The sequence below is a fragment of the Sebastes fasciatus genome, chromosome 24, assembly GCF_043250625.1.
Source record: "Sebastes fasciatus isolate fSebFas1 chromosome 24, fSebFas1.pri, whole genome shotgun sequence".
In the NCBI taxonomy this organism is placed as follows: domain Eukaryota; kingdom Metazoa; phylum Chordata; class Actinopteri; order Perciformes; family Sebastidae; genus Sebastes; species Sebastes fasciatus.
In genome coordinates, this window is record NC_133818.1 from 12352054 (window position 1) to 12373944 (window position 21891).

The 21891-nt window shown below is 42.7% G+C and overlaps 1 protein-coding gene across 8 annotated transcripts in view; it reads left to right on the plus strand.

Moving 5' to 3' along the window:
- The window catches only part of LOC141763087 (histone deacetylase 4-like), a 58427-nt gene extending 37170 nt beyond the window's left edge, over window positions 1-21257 (plus strand). For 6 of the 8 annotated variants that reach the window (XM_074627375.1, XM_074627373.1, XM_074627374.1 and 3 more), the window contains 20 exons: window positions 4101-4229; window positions 4320-4429; window positions 4902-5018; window positions 5120-5306; window positions 6701-6924; window positions 9648-9860; window positions 10190-10388; window positions 11596-11729; window positions 11826-11928; window positions 12011-12057; window positions 12593-12700; window positions 14498-14553; window positions 14804-14891; window positions 15018-15137; window positions 16343-16440; window positions 16553-16671; window positions 16845-16978; window positions 17351-17435; window positions 17560-17704; window positions 18116-21257. In XM_074627375.1, the coding sequence (XP_074483476.1) occupies window positions 4101-4229; window positions 4320-4429; window positions 4902-5018; window positions 5120-5306; window positions 6701-6924; window positions 9648-9860; window positions 10190-10388; window positions 11596-11729; window positions 11826-11928; window positions 12011-12057; window positions 12593-12700; window positions 14498-14553; window positions 14804-14891; window positions 15018-15137; window positions 16343-16440; window positions 16553-16671; window positions 16845-16978; window positions 17351-17435; window positions 17560-17704; window positions 18116-18155 (2456 nt within the window). In that variant the 3' untranslated portion in view covers window positions 18156-21257. The remainder of the gene's footprint in view (window positions 1-4100; window positions 4230-4319; window positions 4430-4901; window positions 5019-5119; window positions 5307-6700; window positions 6925-9647; window positions 9861-10189; window positions 10389-11595; window positions 11730-11825; window positions 11929-12010; window positions 12058-12592; window positions 12701-14497; window positions 14554-14803; window positions 14892-15017; window positions 15138-16342; window positions 16441-16552; window positions 16672-16844; window positions 16979-17350; window positions 17436-17559; window positions 17705-18115) is intronic. The other 2 variants (XM_074627369.1, XM_074627372.1) reach the window with 1 other exon arrangement.
- Window positions 21258-21891: the final 634 nt, after the last annotated feature.

Consider the following 21891-nt stretch of genomic DNA (forward strand, 5'->3'; position numbering starts at 1 on the left):
ATGAGAGTGGAGAAGCTTTTGGTGGCCTCATTAAAAGACCTCAAGACACTTTGCTTCGTGTCAAGAAAAACATTTGAGGATGAAGGGAGTGTTGGTTTATTTTTTAGACCAATAGAAGATGAGAGTGCAGAACGTGGGAGCTGGATTTAAACTCCAGCAAGTGGCACGACGATGCCGCACTCCCTAAAACTTGCTTCATGTAGAGAAAGGAAAAAAGTGTCAAGGTGGTGGTGAGTGAAAAGATCGTCCCTGGAGTGTCAGTTCGTCCCTTGATTTCTATAAGGCTGAGGATTGTGAGAGGAGGGAACCCGTGCCACCCTGATATTTGCCCACAGCGATGACGTGCTTTGCGGGGTTTACTTATGGTAATGCCAGCTCGGGAGAGGTTAGAGGCTCTTTTATATCACCGCCTGGCCATAAAGTAGAGGACTGGCACCCAGGGCTCCCAGCAACGGTCAAAGGAAGCAACAGCGCTCTTTTGTGCATCTCGTCTTTTACATTTTAGAAAGTTAGTGTAGCCGACACTCTTATCCACAGCACAATGAGAACAGAACGACAAATGGTTTATGATAGTAATTGGATACTGACACGGTGGTAGCAGAGTGAACACAGTAATGCTGTTCATACAGCGTTCGTAGCTATACCTACGAAAAGTGCACTGTAATTTGTATTTATCCCACAAAATCAATTTGAATTTAAGTCACGTTATTGTGAACCACGAAGTATAAAGAGCGACAGACGCCTGAGGAAGTCGGGGTGGATGGGTGTTTATTTATTATTGTTGAAAAAATAGGGTTTGATTTCATGTAAATCTTTTTTTTTTTCTTTTGAAAAAAAATGTTTTAATTGAACTTTTCAGCAAGGTTGGGCAAATATGTTCCACATTGTTACAGAACATGTAACACAATGTAATGCCACGTAAAAATAACAACAATGACAAATTCCATGTAAACCTTAAGAATAACAACTTTGCTGCCCTTATGATGAGATGTGATCATCTAAACGTACAGTGGGAGAAGAGTTGCGTAACAAGAGGCGCTTCCTGGGGAACCCGAGCCAAAAGGACGCCTTTAAAATCAATAACTCTTCTTCTACGGTGAACAGTTCGGGGTGAGAGAGCTTCGCATTTCTGGGGCATGTTCTCACATACACATGAATGCCTCCGAAAGACGGGGTGGGAATGTTTGAGGCCCTCTCACTCACTGTGCTCTTTGATGGAGGCTGATCAAGGCATACTGTTCCTGTCTTTTCACTGATGATGTTGTTTTTTTGTAGCCTAACTTGGGCAGCCAGTCCTTCACATGGACATAATAAAACATAGGCAGATTGGTACTGTACAGTACACAGTAAACACAGCTCACCCGTGAATACAAAGCAACATGTCGCCGTCTGAATACAGGATGTCACTCACACACACAACCTTTAACCTCTGTTGTGAGGCCCATTTAACATGGCGACAATGCTCCATCTGTGTATTGATATCATGTGTGATTGTATGTGTCCATGCTTCCCTAAGGCCTGTAACAAAGCTTTTCATTTTCTATAACGTAGTCCCTTTTGCTTAGTTTCCCTCACTAACAGACCCCATCTTCAGATTAAATTGTGACTAAATAAGTCCTGTCATTAGTTTAAGAGGCTCTAAATGAAATGTCTAATAGCTTTTGTGTTGTGATATCAAGGTTATGATATTCAGAGTTTCTTCTTTAAAGTATTGAAACAAAATCACCTTAGAAAGTTTTGACTTTTATTTTACTCTCCAGTACAGAGTGGACATATATATATATATATATATATATAATATAACATAATTCAAAACAAAACAGAAGTTGAAAAAAAATAATAATATAATAATAAAAGGATATAATAAATTAGTTATATAACCATTAATAATAATAATAATAATAATAATAACAGTAATAATAATAATTAAAACCCAAAACAAAAAATAATATAATATAAATATAATAAACTAATATATAGATCAAGATTAAATAAAGATTGAATGGAAAAAAAACGTAATTTTGACAAAATATTTAGTTATTGGCTTTGTCGGGCAGAAATGTCCATTATACCATGTTGACCTAGATTTTTGTGTAATTTTCTTTTGCGCAAAACTTTCATCAGAGAGCCTCAGAAATGCTTGTTTGTAGTAAACTGGCTCCCACCGACATTAATTGGTTTGACTCCATCTGGACGGAGCTCTCCCTCCCACTTTGTGCTACTGTACCTTCACACTTCCTAGTTCACACTTCACTCTTTTCCACACATCTATTTTTACCTGACACTGTGAACAGGAACACGCGCTTGATGAATGTTTCCTAAAAGGATTTTTCCGGGGAAGTTAGCTCCAGGTAAAGTAGTGTTTCAGTGTTTGTATAGTAGCAGATTAATCGGGGTTGGTTGTGTTCCACGGCTGGATTTAGCTCCCCTTTGATGATTAAAAATTGGATAATGAATAGTGAAATTATCCGCGGCCGCTGATTGGCAGGTCAGAGTAAACAGAGCATTAGCCTCCATGGCTGGAGCCGAGGTGACATGCCGTTCCCTTCTCCCTGTCTCCATTCACAACTCGGTGACAGCGTTCACAAAAGACCATAAGGCCTTCAGGCCTTTAAATCAGACATGGCTCCCAAATTGGAGCTAATTGCTTTTCAGCCGCAATGACGTTGGGAAGATGAATCAGAATTTGGCATGTTCAGAAAGCATTTAAATAGGAGGGGGGAATCGTGTATCCGTTTGTCTACCAAACAGGTTTCATAACAGAGCGGCTCTGTGGAAGACGCTCCACGACAGATCAATGTGTGCAGCTGAAAGCCTGTGAGACTGTAGCTCAGGTAACTCTCCCACCCTTCTGATTGATCCGTCCGGAGCTGCACCGCCGCCAGTTATCTGTTTAACATCAAGGCTGGGATGTCAGGGTGCATCTGAGTTATCAGAGGTGATAGAAGCGGATGACGATGTTGTAATTTAATAGTTGAATCGGCACACTACAGCTCATGAGTACATTGACTAAATATGTCAAAGATAAATTCTGCAGATTATTCTCCCAAATAACACAGCAGCTTTTGACCTTCTTGGTCAGGCTGCAACAAGAAGCTGCGACACACCTCGTTATAAGTACAGCAGATAATCAGACACAGGTGTGGCTCCTAATTAACAATCATTAGGTGAGACTATATTTAGCCTTGTTGGAGACGTTCACTCAAAAATCAGAAAAAAATTGTCAAGTATCATTCTTCCTTTTGAAATACGTCTGGGACTGTATACAAATGTTTAAACCATTACCAACATATGGTCTACATTATTTCCCTGTGGCAGTTTTTCACATTTAAAACTTTATTTTTTATTTATTTATTTTCTTCTACTTTTATTTTTACCTGTATGTGTATGTATGAGTTTATATTTTTTTCTTTATTATTTTATTTAGTTATTTATGCAATGTTATATTTTTTATCCTTTTTACTTCAAATAAAATAAAATAAAGAATAAAATAAAATTATATATATTATTTTTATTAAATCTAAAATAAAGTAAATCAAAAATATATACACACATTTTTATTTATTTTATTTTATATAAAACAATATTTATTTATTTAATTTAATTTTTTATTATTTCTTTTCTTTTCATTTATTTTGGTTGTCTTATCTTAACCATGTGCTATCTGTGGTGGGGGATTTTTTTTAAAAACTGGAGGGGCAAATGAGAGCCCTTTGTTGGGCAGATATACCTACATAATATACGTGGATTAAAAATTAAAATTAAAACTGTTTGTATATTAATGTTAAAATGATTCATGTCCAGTACTACAGATGTTACAGATGCTGAATCTAACCTCCAGTATTGAAAAATAAATATTTTATCACCAAAAAATTTTCATTTTGGAAAGGTTGGTGCAAAAGTTTTGTAATAAATTATGATTAGGTGGGAAATGGCAGGTATTGAGGTTAATGACTGGAAAAAACTGAAAATGTGACTAAACAGAGGTAGGAGTTGGTGTGTGACACAATCGGGAACAGGCAGGGGATGAAACTGCAGATTCAGACTATGAATGAATCCATCAATCATAATGTTTGTCTCTCTCTCCATCCTTCCCTCAGCCTCGGAGCCCAACCTGAAGCTGCGCTCCAGGCTGAAGCAGAAAGTGAGCGAGCGGAGGAGCAGCCCGCTGTTGCGGCGCCGAGACAGCCCCATCACCACCGCCAAGAAGCGCTCGCTCGACATGGCAGGTGAGGGACGCGCAGACATGCAGCCGCCTTTTCTGTTTTTAGGCTGCTGTGTTACTATTCTTGTGACTGTGTTTGATTTGTGTGTTTCAGACTCTGCGTGTAGCAGCGCCCCCGGCTCAGGCCCGAGCTCCCCGAATAACAGCTCCAACAACATCCCCAATGAGAACGGCATCACTGTGTCACTCTCCAACAACTCAGAGGTAACACACACACACACACACACACACCTAGGAGTTGCTACTGATGTCATTTTTAGCATAAAACATTCATTTAAAGGTTTTATGGCACAAAGCATGAGCAGTTCAAACATTCACATTTCGCAGCCTTTTGCTGTCAGAGCAGCTTTGCTCTTTTGTGTGGGTGCAGCGCTACAGGTGCTTGTTATTAGCCTTTAAACTTAGCAGCCTATAGCGTGCACAAAGGCTCCGAGAGAGGGATGCTCAGATGATGGGTCTTGCAGAGGAGGAAGACAGCCGAGGAGCTGGCAAGATGCTATTTGTGGCAGCCATTGGGGGCACTCAGGCGGTGTGGAGGAGGCTGATGGCCGTGACGGTTTTACACCGCCAGTAGGGTGAAAAACTCTTTCCACATGTGTGGACATCTACCGCTGCGGTGTTTGCCCCCTTTCTCATGATTCGAAACACAGATAAATCATTTAAATGTGCTTCCCAGGCGTGTCTGGCCCAGAGGCTGTGCAGCGGTGCCGAGCTGTCCCTCTACACGTCACCATCCCTACCCAACATCACCCTGGGGCTGCCCGCCACTGCCACGGCCACGGCTGCTTCCAACGTAAGGAGAAAATTACTTGCAGACTGTTTATCTGCGAATTAGTTTATCTGTCTGTGAGCATTTATTCACAACCGCACTCCCTTGTTTTCCCTCTTTTCAAGGTGACCTCAGCCCAGCAGGATGGAGGTCTGCAGCCGGCCCTCTCCCTCAGCCCTCCCTTCCTCTCCGGCGGCCACTTGACCCCCTACCTGGCTGAATCGGGAACAGGCGGGCACGGCGCACACAGTCCGCTGCTTCAACACATGGTGCTCATGGAGCAGAGCCCAGCACAGAGCCCCCTGGTGACAGGTAGGAGTAGTAATGGAGGTTTTAGTAGCTCTAGTAGTGGTAGTCAAATCACCAAATACACTGACTGAAAGTTATACATCCATGCTGCACTGTGCGCCCCCCTCACGATGACAGACGTCCATTCACTAGCTCCAACTAATGAGCTCCTTTCATATGTCAGCGTACGAGACTATGACATGGCTGCATTGTGCGCCCTCTCCCATCATCAGCTCATTGACTACCACTTTGCTGCTATTTTCAGCGGGCGCACTGGCAGTGAATGGGCGATGACGCACATGCAGACGCACGCATGGTGTGTATCCACGCACAAAAAAAACTTACAGACGAGGACGTTTGCACGCCCACACACAGGCCAGGGAGTGTGTTTTAACAGCCCAGATGCAGTAATTTAGCGAGGGAAAGTCATGTTTTTAGTCATCAAAATCACCATCTGATCAGCTCCTGCTTCCTTCTACGGAAGCTGTGCATCAGAAAGCTTTTTCAAAAACACTTCATTTATTTTCTCTGCACAGTAATTAAGCTTCTCGAATCATCTCAAGTCTGTTTTTCTTACTTTCCTCACCCGGATGATACACTGTAAGTAATCTGTTCACTTTTCCCTGCTAGTATCATCACAATAGAAGAATCATGGCAGCACAGATGGTCGTTTTTTATTTGGTTCACAAATACATCTGCTGACTAATCTTAGGTCCAACACCAATAAGAGTAAAATTAGGAATTCATTTGTTGATGTGACTACATCTTCAGCTCCGAGTCTCATCGGCGCAGCTTTGCAATCTGGAAAAACGCGGCGGCTGCTCTGGAAACGTCATATTTCTTCAGAGTAGTCGCCAAAACAGGCTTTGCAGACGGAGGCCCATGCATCATTATGACACCCAGTCTAAATACTTCACAAGGTTCTGGGTTGGTGGAGTGGCAGCAAGTCAGGTCATCATGAAAACACTCACCGCTGAGTGCTGGAGCTTTCCTTAACAGCTGCGCGAAGTGGTTCGGGCCCAAGGTTTAGCAAGACCTACCTTAAAGGGAACTAAAACACTTAAGCCAGACATCATCTTAAAGTTAAAGGAATACTTCTCCCACAAAATTTGACAAAAATTCAAAGAATCGTTGAATGAGATGTCCTGGAAGTTTATTTGCTAACAAGGGCACTGGGCATGTACTAGGAATCCCAGGTTCCACTGGAAGAAAGGATGCATCATGTGGAGACAGTACTATCACTGTGCAGAAAATGAAAGCCTTTGTGTCTTAATGGAGCGTCCGACATGAAGCATGTGTTAGATTAAGACAATGCATTCTCTGTTCTTCTTCTCAACTCATGAAGAAAGAGAGCGCCCTTAATGGACACAAGTTTTCACCTAATCTTGTAACTAAAGTCGTCCTTGTTTGTGTCCAAGGTGTGAGCGGCCTGTCCATGTCGCCGGCCACGTCCATGGCCAAGCTGCAGCGGCAGCACCGGCCCCTTGGTCGGACCCAGTCGGCCCCTCTGCCCCAAGGGAGCGCGGCGCAGGCCCACGCCCAGGCCCTGGCCCTACAGCAGCTGGTGGTCCAGCAGCAGCACCAGCAGTTCCTGGAGAAGCACAAGCAGCAGTTTCAGCAGCAGCAGCTCCACCTCAACAAGGTACTATCTCCTTACCTCCCTCCTCCTCTGCTTCCTGTTGGTATTAAAGCGTCAAAATGTCAGATTTTTCTGTTATAAAACTGTACATTTGACAGTTGAATCTGCAGTATTTTGATGCTTTATGGAGGCAGGTGATGAAGGGGCCACAGATCTGACATCACGTACAAATAAGCTGATAATTAATGAGGGCTATAAGCCACCGTGGGCCAGCACAGCAGCTGTAGTGTAGTTGTTTGTGTAGGCGGCAGCCAGTAACACAGCCAGCAACGTGTTAGCTGTGGACGTCTGTGAAGTCCTTCGTTTTATTCCGCCGCTTTCTTTCTCTCTCTAGTATTTTTGTTTGTGAGTAGGCGGAGGCAGGTATGGGTTAACATGTAAAGCCGTGTGAATGTTTGCATCCACGTCTCTGTGACTGTGGCCGAGACAGTTGCCACGGACTGCGAGGTAACCGCGCGCTGCCATGGCAACAGAGCGGAAGCCTCTGCCTTTATATGGTCAGGGAGGAAGCGAGCAGCCGCCGGTCTGGGCTGGCGTTACCTATTCGAGCAGAGTACTCGCTGGAGGAGAGGTGGGTGGATGAAACAAGGGATTTCCTCTCCTCCTCCTCCACCTCCTCCCCTGCTCCGCTCCTCTCTCACTCCCTCCATATGTTTCAGAGCTCTCCAGTGGCAGCGTTTCACACAAACATCTCTATAACAGCCTCAAGCACCGATTCTGACTCTGAGGTTTGTAAGGACAAAAAGGAAAAATCTCCACTTCAAACATTGATATATTAATCAGAATAAAATCTTTCATTCTAAATTATATAATGTGAGTAGTGGTGCCAAGTCAGTCAGTTAATTAATAGACAGCAATTCTGATAATCACATAATTGTTAAAATCATTTATCAAGCTATGATGAAAAACATTCTTTGGTTTCAGCCCCTAATATGTGAGGATTTGCTGTTTTTCTCTGTTTATATCATGTAAATTGAACAAAATTTCCCACTGGTCAAAAACCCACTAACATCTGGCTTCTGTCATTAGTGGGAGAGGTTACAATTGGCATTCATTCCCGGGATGAATAACTCTGCAGGAACCATCCTGACACCCGGGTGCTAATTTCCGTCCCTTTTCCGGCGCGATGCTATGTGACGCACATTGAAGTGAATATATAATAAATAAAATCAACCAGGATTTGGACAATTATTATAATTTATTAATGTACAAAACATACAGTTAATATGCTCTCCTCAAAGCCACCAGACTCCATTGACAGAAACAGTCATTTTACCTCGCTGATCACCGAAACACACTTGATTCAAACTCGACAGAAAATAAAACATCAAATGCGTCTCGTTTAGTCTCGCCACTGTTCCAACAGTCACCAACTCTGGTTTGGTCGAACTAAACCCTTAATTCACAGAGTTAGATGGGAAAAGAAACAGCCGTTATGTGCTCTCATCAAAGCCACCAGACTCCATTGACAGAAACAGTCATTTTACCTCGCTGATTGATTCAACAGAAACAAAATAAAAAGTGTCTGTTAGTCTTTTTACTGTTCCAACAATCCCCTACAAATAAAAGAGAGACTGAATAAATAACAGATGTAAAAAAAAAAAAGAAGTAACCTTTATAACATTTTCACTGTTTACTGTTTGTTTACTGACGTTGAATGTGACGCACCAGAAAAAAAAACAGAAGTGAAGGAGTCTATCGCCTAACCAAACTGCGACTGAAAACTGAAAATAATCATATAAAACACAGAAAATAATGAGTAAACCAAGTGAAAAATAGACTCCAACCCCAGTCTCCAGGATGAAAATCCCGAGTTTGATTCACCACAACCTGCTCCTTTCAAGTATTTTGTCGCACTTTATATTACTACTAATATTACCGGGTGTAAATAGGCGAATAGTTGCCCTTTGACTACTCTCACCCGGGTGCAAATAGACATTAAAATAACCTACATGTCATCTGCAGCCAAAAGTATCACTCTGTAAGGAAAGATCAGATAAAGAGGAGGCTTCTGGGAAATTGGAGCAGAGGAAGGGTCGAGGGAGGAGGTGAAAAATGAGGGGAAGAGAAGTTTGTTTGGACGCAGAGAAGACAAGAACAGTAGAGGAGGAGGGGGGGTGAATGAAAGCTGGTGAATGCTTTGACGTCAATGCTGTACTAGCTCTGTGCCAGGGGACACACACACACACACACACACACACCTGTAGCTGAAGACCACTCTTGAGACTTCCAGCAAACACTTCTCTTTCCCGCCGCTCTCTTTGTCTTCACATTATAAACACTCACACACTATGTACTCCGTGGCCTTGAATGCCACTTTTGAATGCTTCACGTCAGTGAAAGTGAATGAATAGACGAGTGAATCACCACTCGGTTAACAGCGGGACCCAGAATGAGTCGATGAAAAGCAGCACAGCGGGGAGCGCGGAATGCCTCTTGTTCGGCGAGACACATTTTGCCCCGGAGTACAGACGGCAGAGCGGCCACTCACATTCAATTAGAACGGATAGGTTTGAAATGAGCAAGCCACCAATCTGACTGAGTAATCCAAATTAAGCTTGTTAAAAGAAGAAAGGAGTGATTTGCCAGGAATTTGATTCAAAGGAGAGCGTGCCCGCTCGTTTGAATGCAGCCTCACACGTCGGGAGAGGGGATTTGTCACATCCTGCTGTTCGATCGTGAAATAAATTTCACATCGTAGCATCATTCCCCCTGTGTCCCCGCAGATGATGACCAAGCCCAGCGAGTCACCGGTGGGCCGCCAGCACCAGAGCCACCCGGAGGAGACGGAGGAGGAGCTGAGGGAGCACCAGGACGGGGGAGCTCTGCTGCCGGGGATCACCATCAAGCAGGAGCCCCCCGACCCGCAGGAGCTGCAGGAGGAGGCGCTGCAGCAGCACCGGGAGAGGCAGGTGGAGCAGGAGCTGCTCTTCAGACAGGTACAGAGAGATGTGAAGCGAAGTAGGCCGAGAGAATCGATGGGAGGTTTCGGAGAATTGATTCTGCTTGGCACTAATATATTGTAGGTGTTCCTGGGGAAGTCCTTGAGAGGTGAAAACACAAAGAAACAGACCCATAAATGTCCTGTGACATCTCTGTGATTAAACGCTGAGGGAAAATCGAAGCTGAATCATTTGTTTTGGCTGCCATCTTTTGGCCATAAGTTGTACTTGCAATATAGAATATATTGAAGCATCTTCCCCTTAGTTCATGCATTTACATTTCCCCCTAAACAACTGACTTTAGATTCATCTTCTTTATTTATGAGCAGCAGGCCCTGTTGTTGGAGCAGCAGCGGATTCATCAGCTGAGGAACTACCAGGCGTCCATGGAGGCTGCCGGCCTGTCCATCTCCTTCCCAGGACACCGCCCCCTGTCCAGGGCCCAGTCGTCTCCGGCCTCGGCCTCCTCCTTCCCAATCAGCGTCCCGGCCCCCGATCCTCCCGTCAAACCTCGCTTCACCACAGGTCGGCATCACCACTCTCTTTCACTTTTTGCTGTCAAACTGTAGCCTCCCTCTGGTCTGCCTCAAGCTTTTGTTTGTTTTTGGCTTCACTTCCTTCCTAATGCTCTGGGGACTGAAAGGAGACGTTCGCCTCGCTCAGAGGTCATCCTTACCATGATAACACTACTTTAGGAGCAACGGAAGTCAGACGGCGGCTGGCGGTGGCACGGTTTTGCACTCTGCGGCTCACGTTACCGCAGTTTTAACAAGACATTCTTAAATAGAGAATGAAGCTCCAACTTCTGTATCCGTATTGAAGTGTTATCACCACGAGGACGCCACATGCTGCGGCAGTTTGTTGCGTTCGTGCACCACAGCTGAAGGTATTTTTAAAACAGTTTGGCCTACTTTACTCCCAGTTCCAAACTGCATGGGAAATTTAGGAAAGCGTCAGTAACTGTTTCATATATTCAGAAACAATGAGACGGGAAGAATCTTCTGCTTCTTACGTGACTTTTCCTCCCCTCATCTTTTCGAGAAATATCAATATTTAGGCAACTTTATTACATCCGCCCAAGGACGTTATGTTTTTGGTTTGTTTGTCAGCAGGATTACAGAAAAACTACCGGCCTGATATTCGTGAAACTTGATTGACGGGTTTAGCATGGGCTGAGGATGAACCTAATACATTTGGAGCAGATCTGAATCACAGGGCGGATGCACACTAGGGCTGTGAACGTGATTTTGGCTTCCCACAATTAAAGGAACATGATCGACTGCGACATTAACGTTTAAAATGCTCTGCTCATAGAAAACTCTGCTGCAATGTATATGAAGTACATTACTCGTTTAGCCCGTAATGCACTGAATTCAGGTGAAGAAAACCTCATTTTAAGCGTTATTTGAATTTGTGAAATTGAATTGATTTCATTTTGGATAAAAAGTTTTGGTACAGTTTTATTTTGCTTCTAGGAGATGCTCTGTGAATAAGGACCAGGCTTATTTTGATGCAAAGATTTGTACATTAGCAGGAATGTAGCACTCAATTTACACGAACATAAAACAAAGAGTGGTATATTCTCGCATTTGAGAAGCTGGAACTCGGGAATATTTGGCTTTCTTGCAAGAGAAAATGAGGAATGATCGATTATAAAAATGTCCTCTGTGATTAATTTCATTGTAAATTAATGTATGTTTCTCTGTGTGTGTGTGTGTGTGTGTTTCCCCAGGCCTAGTGTACGACTCGCTCATGCAGAAGCACCAGTGTATGTGCGGAAACACCAACAGTCACCCGGAGCACGCCGGCCGGATCCAGAGCATCTGGTCCCGACTGCAGGAGACCGGACTCCGATCGCAGTGTGAGGTACGTTACAAGAGGAGAACAGTGAACATCACACCAAGTAGTACACCGCATATGAGAGCTTTATCCCCCTGTGTGTGTGTGTGTGTGTGTGTGTAGTGTATCCGTGGGAGGAAGGCCACTCTGGAAGAGCTGCAGACGGTTCACTCTGAAGCCCACGTCCTGCTGTACGGAACCAACCCTCTCCGACAGAAACTTGATTGTAAGCTCACACACACACACACACAGCACTTATATCCAGTCACTAACTGTCCCTAATTTAATGTTTATTTCCTGTTCATCAGGTTCAATCACTCCCATGTTCGTGCGGTTACCGTGTGGAGGGGTAGGGGTAAGTAACACATATTCATAGAGGGAATTGAAGGGTGTTTTGAAGTGGGGTTGTATGAGGTACTTATCCATAGTCAGTGTATTACCTACAGTAGATGCACGCCCCCAGTTTGGAGAAACAGACAGGAGTACGGGCACGTAAGCAAATTAATGTACTGCTGTGGACGGGATTTTAGCCACCTAAAAGAAATGCCCACCTAAAAACATTTAAATCAGTTTAAGTGTAGGCTATATTTAGGATATTTTCACCGGTTTACCTTGCCTTGTTTCCAGTCCAGTTATAAATTGCCTTAAAGTTAATTAGAAAACAAATGCTAGAAATGTTTTATCATTAAGAGGATGAAGGAGTAATGAAGTGTGTCGTGTGCATGAATTTCTCGTGACATTGAACCTCAGAAATTGAACAGACTTGTCCTTCCAGGAGATGGCGCTATGCCGCAATTACTATTATTATTATAATCCTGGTGTGTGTAATCTCCATATTGTGGATTGAGCTCCGGTTTGAGAATAATAACACAGCCTTTTTGTGTTTCTAGGTGGACAGTGACACCATCTGGAACGAGGTCCACTCCTCCAGCGCGGCTCGGCTCGCCGTCGGCTCCGTGGTGGAGCTCGTTTTCAAAGTGGCTACTGGAGAGCTGAAGGTAACCGCGGTCACACTCGTCTGGTTGCTTTCAAGGATACGCTTCTTTATCATCTTAAAGGAACACTTCACCCACAAAATGGACCATTTGTATATCAGTTACTCACCCCGTGTTAACCTTGAATTCTTCAAGAAAACTTAGTTTTTCCTGCATGCCTCCACGGTGAACAAATAATCAAAAAACGGAGAAAATTGATGAATGGAAGTAAATGGGGAGCGCGTTTAACAACAGCAAAATCATATCAAAACTCTCACACAACTGGTGCAGTATAATCCAAGTCTCATTTATCCAGTTGTATGCTCACTACTTCCCAAACACATGCATCTTCGTTTAAACCTTACCAATTAAAACACTACTACCCAAAATAAATCAAAAATAGCTCCACAACGACCAGGTCTATATGCATGATCCTGGTCTCTATGGATAGGTAAGACCTCAGAGGATTCATCCCCAGTGGAAGTAACATTTTGACTGTTACTATGCCTGAGGAAATTGGGATGAACCAAAGGAAAAATATACATTTTTATCAGACAGTGGATAACACCATTATAGCAATGATGCCATGCACAGAGATGCCACTGAATTCATTCACCTTGACTACAGCTGGTTCAAAGCAGATATAAACAACACAAAGCACATAGATTCTGCAAAGGTTTTAGTGAGGATAGGACCAGGCGGGCTCTCCATTTGGCCACTTGGATACCCAAAGTGTGCCAAATGGGTTTTCTATCTCTTGAAAGGGAATCTGGCTCTAAAATACTACTGCTATCCACAACAGGAGGCTATGTGCACACAATGGAGACTTTGGCTATGACATGTACCCTGTGCATCATCACATTCTACCATTGTGCACTGTATAACATCAATAAAAAACAATTAAATTGTATAATTTTGACTCCAAATGGGGTAGTTTTATTATAGTAATGAAATATGATCAAGTAGGTAATAACAACTAAGATCAATAACAATGTAAATAAGATAACAAAAAAAGAATACAAAGTCAAGTATGTACGTTAAATATATAAACGGTCAAAAATATTATAAAGTAAATATCATTTCTCGTACTAAAATATTGAAATCATTGCCAAAGAAACATTGTTTGGACAAAATACACTTGGAGTGTTGTTTTAGTCGCGTTAAGGCCTCCAAAAGACATGTATGACATGATATGTGACCTCCATTTAGTTCAATTCATCAAGACTTTTCTCCGTTTTCGGATTCTTTGTTCGCCGTGGAGGCATGCGAGAAAAATAATGTTTTCTTCAATAATTCAAGATAACACGGGGTGAGCAACTGATATACAAATAGTCATTTTGTAGTATTCCATTAAAGACATTATTGGGTTCCCACAAGCTTTGAAAATTGCTTGGAATAAAAATCTACATATTAAGACATTTCTATTTATTCCAGCAGGGTTTATTTTATTGTCTTGTAATAAAAAATTAGGCTTCTTTTTTTCTTTAGACTGCAACTACTTTTCATTATCCATTAATCTGTGGAGCACAGTACCAGTTTATGTAAATTAACTGATAATAATTTGGTTTAGAAAATATAAGAGTTAACTGTTAATACGTTGTATTGTTTCCTCAGATTTAATGCTCCAGTGGTGCTGCAGCTGTAACAGTCGTGTTCTTAGTGCTAAAAGTGCTTTATATGGGATCCCGTTCATTAAAGCCTCCCCTCTTTGTGTTTTGAGTGTGTATTTGGCTAAACGACAGTGTTTTTATCCGCTGGTGGTTCACCACTTCTTAGTAAACACTGAATGGTGATCAGTGTCGCTCCTGTCTGTCTCTGCAGAACGGTTTCGCTGTGGTCCGCCCTCCCGGACACCACGCAGAGGAAAGCACTCCCATGTAAGGCCTCAGCCGTCACCACACTCAGCTGGAGACACTTAATCTATGCATATACAAATACCAGGCACGTCTGGGATAGACATTACATAAACCATTGAGTTTATTTGCACATAAAGTACTGAATGCCTTTATCCTGCCAGCTGTTTCAAGTCTGCTTTATTTATTTTTCATACCCCTCGTGTAAAATGCTCTATAAAAATGGAGCAGTTTTCGCACAGCTGACAATTCCCTCTCTTTGCTGCTGTTTCAGGGGTTTCTGCTACTTCAACTCGGTGGCCATCGCAGTCAAACTGCTGCAGCAGAGACTCAACGTCAACAAGATCCTCATCGTGGACTGGGTCAGTCTCTTGAGTAACCGCGTGTTTGTCTTGTGACGCAGTGGGAGCGTAATGTAGTTAGCTTATGAAAGGCTCACAGCACGGCAACGTTTGTGATCATACCGTGTGTGTACTGTTTAACCTCAGGACGTTCACCATGGCAACGGCACCCAGCAGGCCTTCTACGATGACCCCAATGTCCTCTACCTGTCTATTCATCGCTATGACGACGGCAACTTCTTTCCTGGAAGTGGAGCACCTGACGAGGTGAGTGTGTGTGTGTGTGTGTGTGTGTGTGTGTGTGTGTGTGTGTGTGTGTGTGTTAACATCCCCAGTGCATTGTGGGAAACATTTTGCACAGGATTCTGTTTTCATAGATGGTTGAATTAAATTATTTAAAAAATAATTAACAACAATAAAACTGTGATAGTTGGCCATTTATTTAGCTGTTCTCTTACAAAAGCGCTTTTTTAGTAATAAAAAACAAATGTGCTAATTTGCATTTCGTTGGATAAAGCCATGTTATAAGTTCTTGTTTCATTGAGAAAATACTGTCAGCCGACATAAAAAATGTATTTTCACCATATTCTTTAAGAAACCCCTCTGTAAAAACCTTCAGAACATAGATATGAATGAAACTGGAACATTTGGTGGATGTAAGTGCCACTGAAGTAGCACTTACATCCACCAGTTGATTACTTAAATTAAGACAATTATTTTTTTGTATAACACGTTTTCTGAATTTGTATGTTTAAATATGCAAATGAGGCATTATCTCATTAAATATGTGCTAATTTGCATACATTTCCAGAACACAAATGTGAACACTGGATAAAGCCAGGTTTAAAATTCTTGTTTAATTCTGTTGATATATTAGAGTCAAAGGTTTTTAAAGAGGGAAGTTTGGATATCTCTTTTTATTACTCCATAAATCAGAGAATACTGTCAACAGCCATAAAAAAAAAAATCAATTTTGCCATGTTTTTAGGAATAAAACATTCTATAAATCAGGCTATGAATGATAAATGAACAAAGCCCTTTGTAAAAACCTCCAGAATATAGATATGAATGAAACTGTAAAGTTTGGTTTATGTAAGTGCTACTGAAGTGGACACTACAGGTGAATAGGGTAAAATGTTTAACTAATAGATATCACAATGAAACTTCTCCAGTTGATTATTTACATTAAGACAATTATTTTTTGTAATACAAGTTTTCTGAAATGTTATGTTTAAATATGCAAATGAGGCATTATATAATGCTAACTGTTGGTAAATTTAGGAAAAATCTACATACGCAAATAGACAAAGTAGTAAAATAAACACCTGAATGTTTTCTTTCCACAAGTCTTAAGCCTGAATACTCAGCAATGTTTGCGGTATTGGAAAACAAAGGCAAAACAGTTAAGAGCTATATTTTTTAATTTGTCCAGTACGTATGAGTGTGAGTCACACCTGTGCTTCTCTCTGCAGGTGGGCAGCGGGCCTGGAGTCGGGTTCAACGTCAACGTCGCCTTCACTGGAGGCCTCGATCCACCAATGGGAGATGTAGAGTACCTGGCTGCCTTTAGGTAGCGGATGTCCTAATTCTACTTCCAATACTTTTATTATTTTAGTTTGTCTATCTTCAGCATTCACATTGAATCTGTATAATCTGTATAATCTTCCCCCTCCCACTCTCAGGTCTGTGGTGATGCCCATAGCCAACGAGTTCGCCCCGGACATCGTGCTGGTCTCCTCTGGCTTCGACGCCGTGGAGGGACACCCGCCGCCACTGGGCGGTTACACACTGACCTCCAAATGTGAGTACAAGATTATCTGAAGTGTGTTTCTTATCTCCCGCTGCAGCCGTTGACCACACAAAACAAATAGCTTGGGCAGTGAGGAAGGTTGTTTCTGAAGCTGACAAACTAAAATCCATCTGCATAGATTCATCCGCATACACTCACTGTAACTATCTGTAACCTCTCCTCAGGTTTTGGCTATCTGACCAAGCAGCTGATGACCCTCGCCGGAGGCCGCGTGGTGCTGGCTCTGGAGGGGGGTCACGACCTCACCGCCATCTGCGACGCCTCCGAAGCCTGCGTGGCCGCCCTGCTAGGCCAGGAGGTACGGAGGTCACTCTGACAACACACGGGATCTGAATCCCAATTAATGTCTTATCAAAGGGGGCGCTGCTGGAGAGAAGTGGACTTGACAAAGTGTGGCATGTTTGTGTGGTCGTCAGCCAGCTCTCCTTCTACAAATCCTTGTGCTGTTGCATGTTTTGAGTACAAAGCGGCACTAATCCCATACAAATGTATCACTACCACAGCTGTAATTTCTTCCAGATGTGTGACTTTAATCTTCTGCCTCTTATAAAGCATGAAAGCAGTAGTGGAATCATCTTGAGGAGGATTTTAAAGACCTTCTTGCCTCGATAAATCAGCTGGTTTCATACTCGTGTTTACATTTTTCTGTGTGTGTTTTTGTCCCGTGCAGCTGGACCCGCTGCCGAAGGCCGTCCTCGAGCAGAGGCCCAACGCCAACGCTGTTCGCTCCCTGGAGAAAGTTTTAGAGACTCACAGTGAGTTCACCACAAACTCATAATAACACTGATACACACAGATAACGAGGAATCGTACAAATTTGCAACAACATTTCTCCGCGTCATTGTACGTATCTAATAATGCGCTTTGAATACCAATCAGGTAAGTACTGGCGCTCGGTGCATCGCTACTCGCCGTGCCTGGGGCTTTCCCTGCTGGAGGCCAAACGAGGAGACTCGGAGGAGGCTGAGGCCGTCAGCGCCATGGCCTCTCTGTCTGTGGCCAACACCAACGCCATGGACCAAAGGTAAATGGTTACTAGGGAAGCCTGGAGGCGTCAAAAAAAATAAAAAAAGATAAACAAAGAGGACGGCACATGGGTGTTCAGTACAGAAACATTAAGGATTTAACATGGTAGAGAAAAAACACATGAAATCAGAGGAATGCAAGCATTAGACTATATTACACTCCTGGTTTATTCATCAAAAAATGATATATATTTTTCTATGTATATGTTAGTTTGTACCTACACCTATATTTAGAGAGGCTCCTCTCAAAGATCCCAAATAAATGTGATCGTGTAAAGGTGAAGAAGGGTTTCTGTGCTTGAGTCCCAAGTCCACAGAGGTCAGGAGGTTATCTGCATGTAAAGCAGTGTCAGTATGCAGGTGGTTTGGAGGAAATCTGACGTTTTGTTTTTGTGTGTTGTGACCTCCAGGCCAGAGGAGGAGCCCATGGAAGAGGAGGAACCACTGTAACGGAGGGAAACACGAGGGTGTCACACTGTTACCATTGACCTCTCCGGAGAAGAGTCTCGACTGATCCCTTCATTTAGCCCCCCTAACCCCACTCACCACGTCAGTCACCTTGATTGGCGGCCCCTCGGCCGAAACGAGGGAGAGGGGGTGGGCTCAGCCTCAGAGTAGGGGAGCCAATCAGGAGACGAGAGGACTGAATTGGAAAAAAAATTAAACATAACAGCGCCGCCTGGCGGCACTCGCTCAGAGACACTCATTTTTTTCTGTCAGTCTTCGCACCCCCGCGTTAGCCCACGGCGGCTAACCGAGTGACCGAGCAGTGGGGGTGGGGTGTATTTGGAGTCGGGGGCGAGATCAGGTCTTGCCGTAGAAAGGTGCGATGAACTGCAGAAAACATCCGATGCTTTACACAGCTGCCCTCCGACACAAGGACACCAGGGACAGCAGACCATCCCGGCTGTCAAACACAGCTCGGGGACTTTCTTTTCTCTTTTCTCAACTATTTTTCCCGACAAAAACAAAAGGGCATCGCGGCAAACTGAGATAATATTTTACAAGATGCGTTCACTGTGGACTTTGGTTGGCCGAAGTTTGAGTAGGCTTTTTCGCAAAGATTTGATGACGAGACTGTCGCCTCGCCTGTCGTTGAAGGTTGACGAGTGAGAGGAGTGCCTTGGTGAGGGTCCGCTGGATTTCAGGATTGTTCAGGAAAAGATTGCCTTAAGTTAAAAAAGATTTTCCTCGCCGAGGAATCGGCGCGAGGAGAGGAGACCCGGCCCTCTCGGAGGGGGGGGGGGGGCGAGAATGACAAAAAGAAAGCAAAACAATCTTTCAGCATGTTTACTTGGAACGTGACGAAGACAACATTTCTGTCTCTCACAGCCTCTCTTGAAGAGTTCCTTTACTTTTGGATGGATCTATTTTTCTGTAAAAACAAAAAGGAAAAAGCGCTTTGTAAAAGGTAGTTGCCAGCTTCAGTAGAGAAACGGTGCAAACGTGGAGACCTTCAAACACGGAAATTAGATTGAAACAAGGTTCAGCCTTTGATGTAGCTTCCCTTTAACTGAAGTCATTGCTTTGTAAACACATGAAGCATGCATCCGAGCAGAGAGTTTTTTGCAAGATTTTTTGAATGTTATCCAAAAGAGAACGCCAAGCAAGAAAAGCCAAAGCATGAGTTTGCATATACAGTTGTACTTTCACTCCACATAGCTGGCAAGTCGACAAACATTTCTCGTATTGGCCCTTTCAGATAAGGCTCCCAGTAACCAGTTCAATGTTTACTAATTTAATCTTCACACACGAGCGTTTCTTTACGTGTGCCGATCGGCCGCCCATGCTTTGCCGGTTGGCAACTACCTTGGTTGCTACTAGTGTGAGCTAGTCATGTATATTGAATTGAATATATTTTGAGAGGCAGTAATCGAGTATTGCCTGTTTGTATCTACATGTATGATTTCCACCATCAAGTTGTCAATTTACAATATCAAAAACTGTGTTTGGTAAGCGTGTCCACTTTTTATTTTTTATCGTATAAGATTATTTTTCTAACTTTTTTCATCCATAGATTTGTGTTTTTATCCGTTTTCTGGATAGTTATAGGGCTGCCATTCACATACTTAGTACTACTCTTCAAAAACTTCCTTTCTTTCTTGTATTTATCAAAAATAAGGACTTTCTTTCTTTCTTTCTTTCTTTCTTTCTTACGGCTCTCTCGGCCTTTTCTGCATTTTCATCAATCGTGTATTTATAACATGTACTGTTTATAGGAGATTTGTATATGGAAAATTTATAAATGTACTCTAACTAATGACAGCTATGATATTGTGAGCGAAAAACAGTATGGTGTACTTTAAAAAGAGCAGCATATTTAACTCGTCATCGACTGCACTGTTTTCAAGTTGCCCTCAAGTGAAATGTGGTCATTACGCGGCACTGCATCTGACCCCTTCAGAGTCAAACATTTCATCACTTTGTTGCCTAATTGATACATTTTCCTCTTGGTGATAATGCACTTACCTTTCGACTGTGACATCATCCAAAAAGAGGTTTCGAGGCCGTTTTATGTAGCTAGCTGAGTTTTCCTCGGCGGGGAAAGCAAAGGAGGGGACACCGATGTCAAAAAAAAAAGTGGGATTTTAACTTGTTTTGGATGGAAAGACATCAGCCGATAATTTCTAAATCTCTTTCAGAGCATGCGTTGCACTATCATGTTTAACTGTCCATAACATCAGTGTCTCCTTCTTCCCTTTTCCTGCTCCAATTCGACTGATCAAACATTCAAATTATCTGTCAACTGCTTTGTAACACACCCGATTAAAGGTCATGTTTTTTTTTAACTTATCATTTTGTAAAATTTGAGTTGATATTTTTCATGTCTAAAACATTCCACTTGTTACTCGTTTGATTTGGCTTTTTTTTTTTTCATTTTTTTTTTTTTTTTTTTTTAGCCGTCTGCTCGCGCCAACTTTAACTCTTTGCATGGTTTGTGAGTCAGCATGCCTGTTTGTCTATGTAACAAAAATGTATTTGCACAATAGAAGAAGAACACTGGAGGACTTTAAAAAGAAAAATAACAAACGTCCCCAAGGCAACTCTCAAGCAAGAGCACCAGGCAGGACGGGTTTTCTTCCTCTCTGGTGTGCAAACAATTCAGAAAAACTTTGTCCACACGACTCCACTGAGAAACATTTGATATTGTTCTTATCCTTTCCAATAAGTGATTTTGACATGATTCAGCACTTACGACATGTATGGACTGTGTTAGCGAGAAACATGCTCTGCCAAACCTCTGCTACATCCACACTACAGTAAAAAAGACTCTCCCAAAGAATGTTCCTCTTTCAAAGATCTTTGAATTACGGTAGAGAAACGGTTTGGAGAAAAAAAAGGGCATCGCCGTTTGATTGTCACACCCACCTCGGCCAGTTCTATATATATAACCACTGTGGCTCAAGAGCAATTCTTGGTTTACATGTAAATGGATTATTTTTTGTTTGTTGTTTGTCTCTATTGATGAAAAACGTTATCTTTCTTTGGGACCTACGCTTTGGACATTTCATCTCTGACATCATCTATAAAATATATTTCTGAAAAATACAATCTGTCGTTGTGTTATTTCTTTTTTTAAAGGGGACCTATTATGCTTTTGTGTTTTTCCCTTTCCTTTAGTGTGTTATATAGTTTTTTGTGCATGCAATATGTCTGTATAAGTCCACGCCAAAGGGTGAAACGCTGCTCCTGAACTGCCTGAAAAGCCTCGCTTGAAGTCCCGCCTTTTCTTCTGTGACGTGGTGATGTCACCAAGTAACACGTTTTGCCTAGCGGCTAGTTTGGCACGCCCTCAAACAAAGCTAGCTAGAGTGGAGCTTGAGCAGAGTCCAAAGAGTTTGGGTCGAATGACCAATCATAACAGTGGTCCAGCTGACCAATCAGAGCAGAGTGGGCTTTTTGGGAGGGCAGAGGGTGAAAAGAGATGCTGCAGCACAGCCGGTATGATAAAAGTAAAGCGTCTTTTGAACATTAAAGCATGTAAACATGTTCTAGTAGAAACCCAAAATATAAGTATGAATCTGAAAAATAGTTCCTCTTTAACGGGATTGGGAAAGGGAAAGGATTGGGGAACTTTTGGTGCTGTTTCATGGATTTTGCACATCAATAACAAGCCCTCTGGTCAAAATCAATTCAGCAGATACACTTATCACTGGTGAAGACATTTAAAGTGCAGTATCTCTTC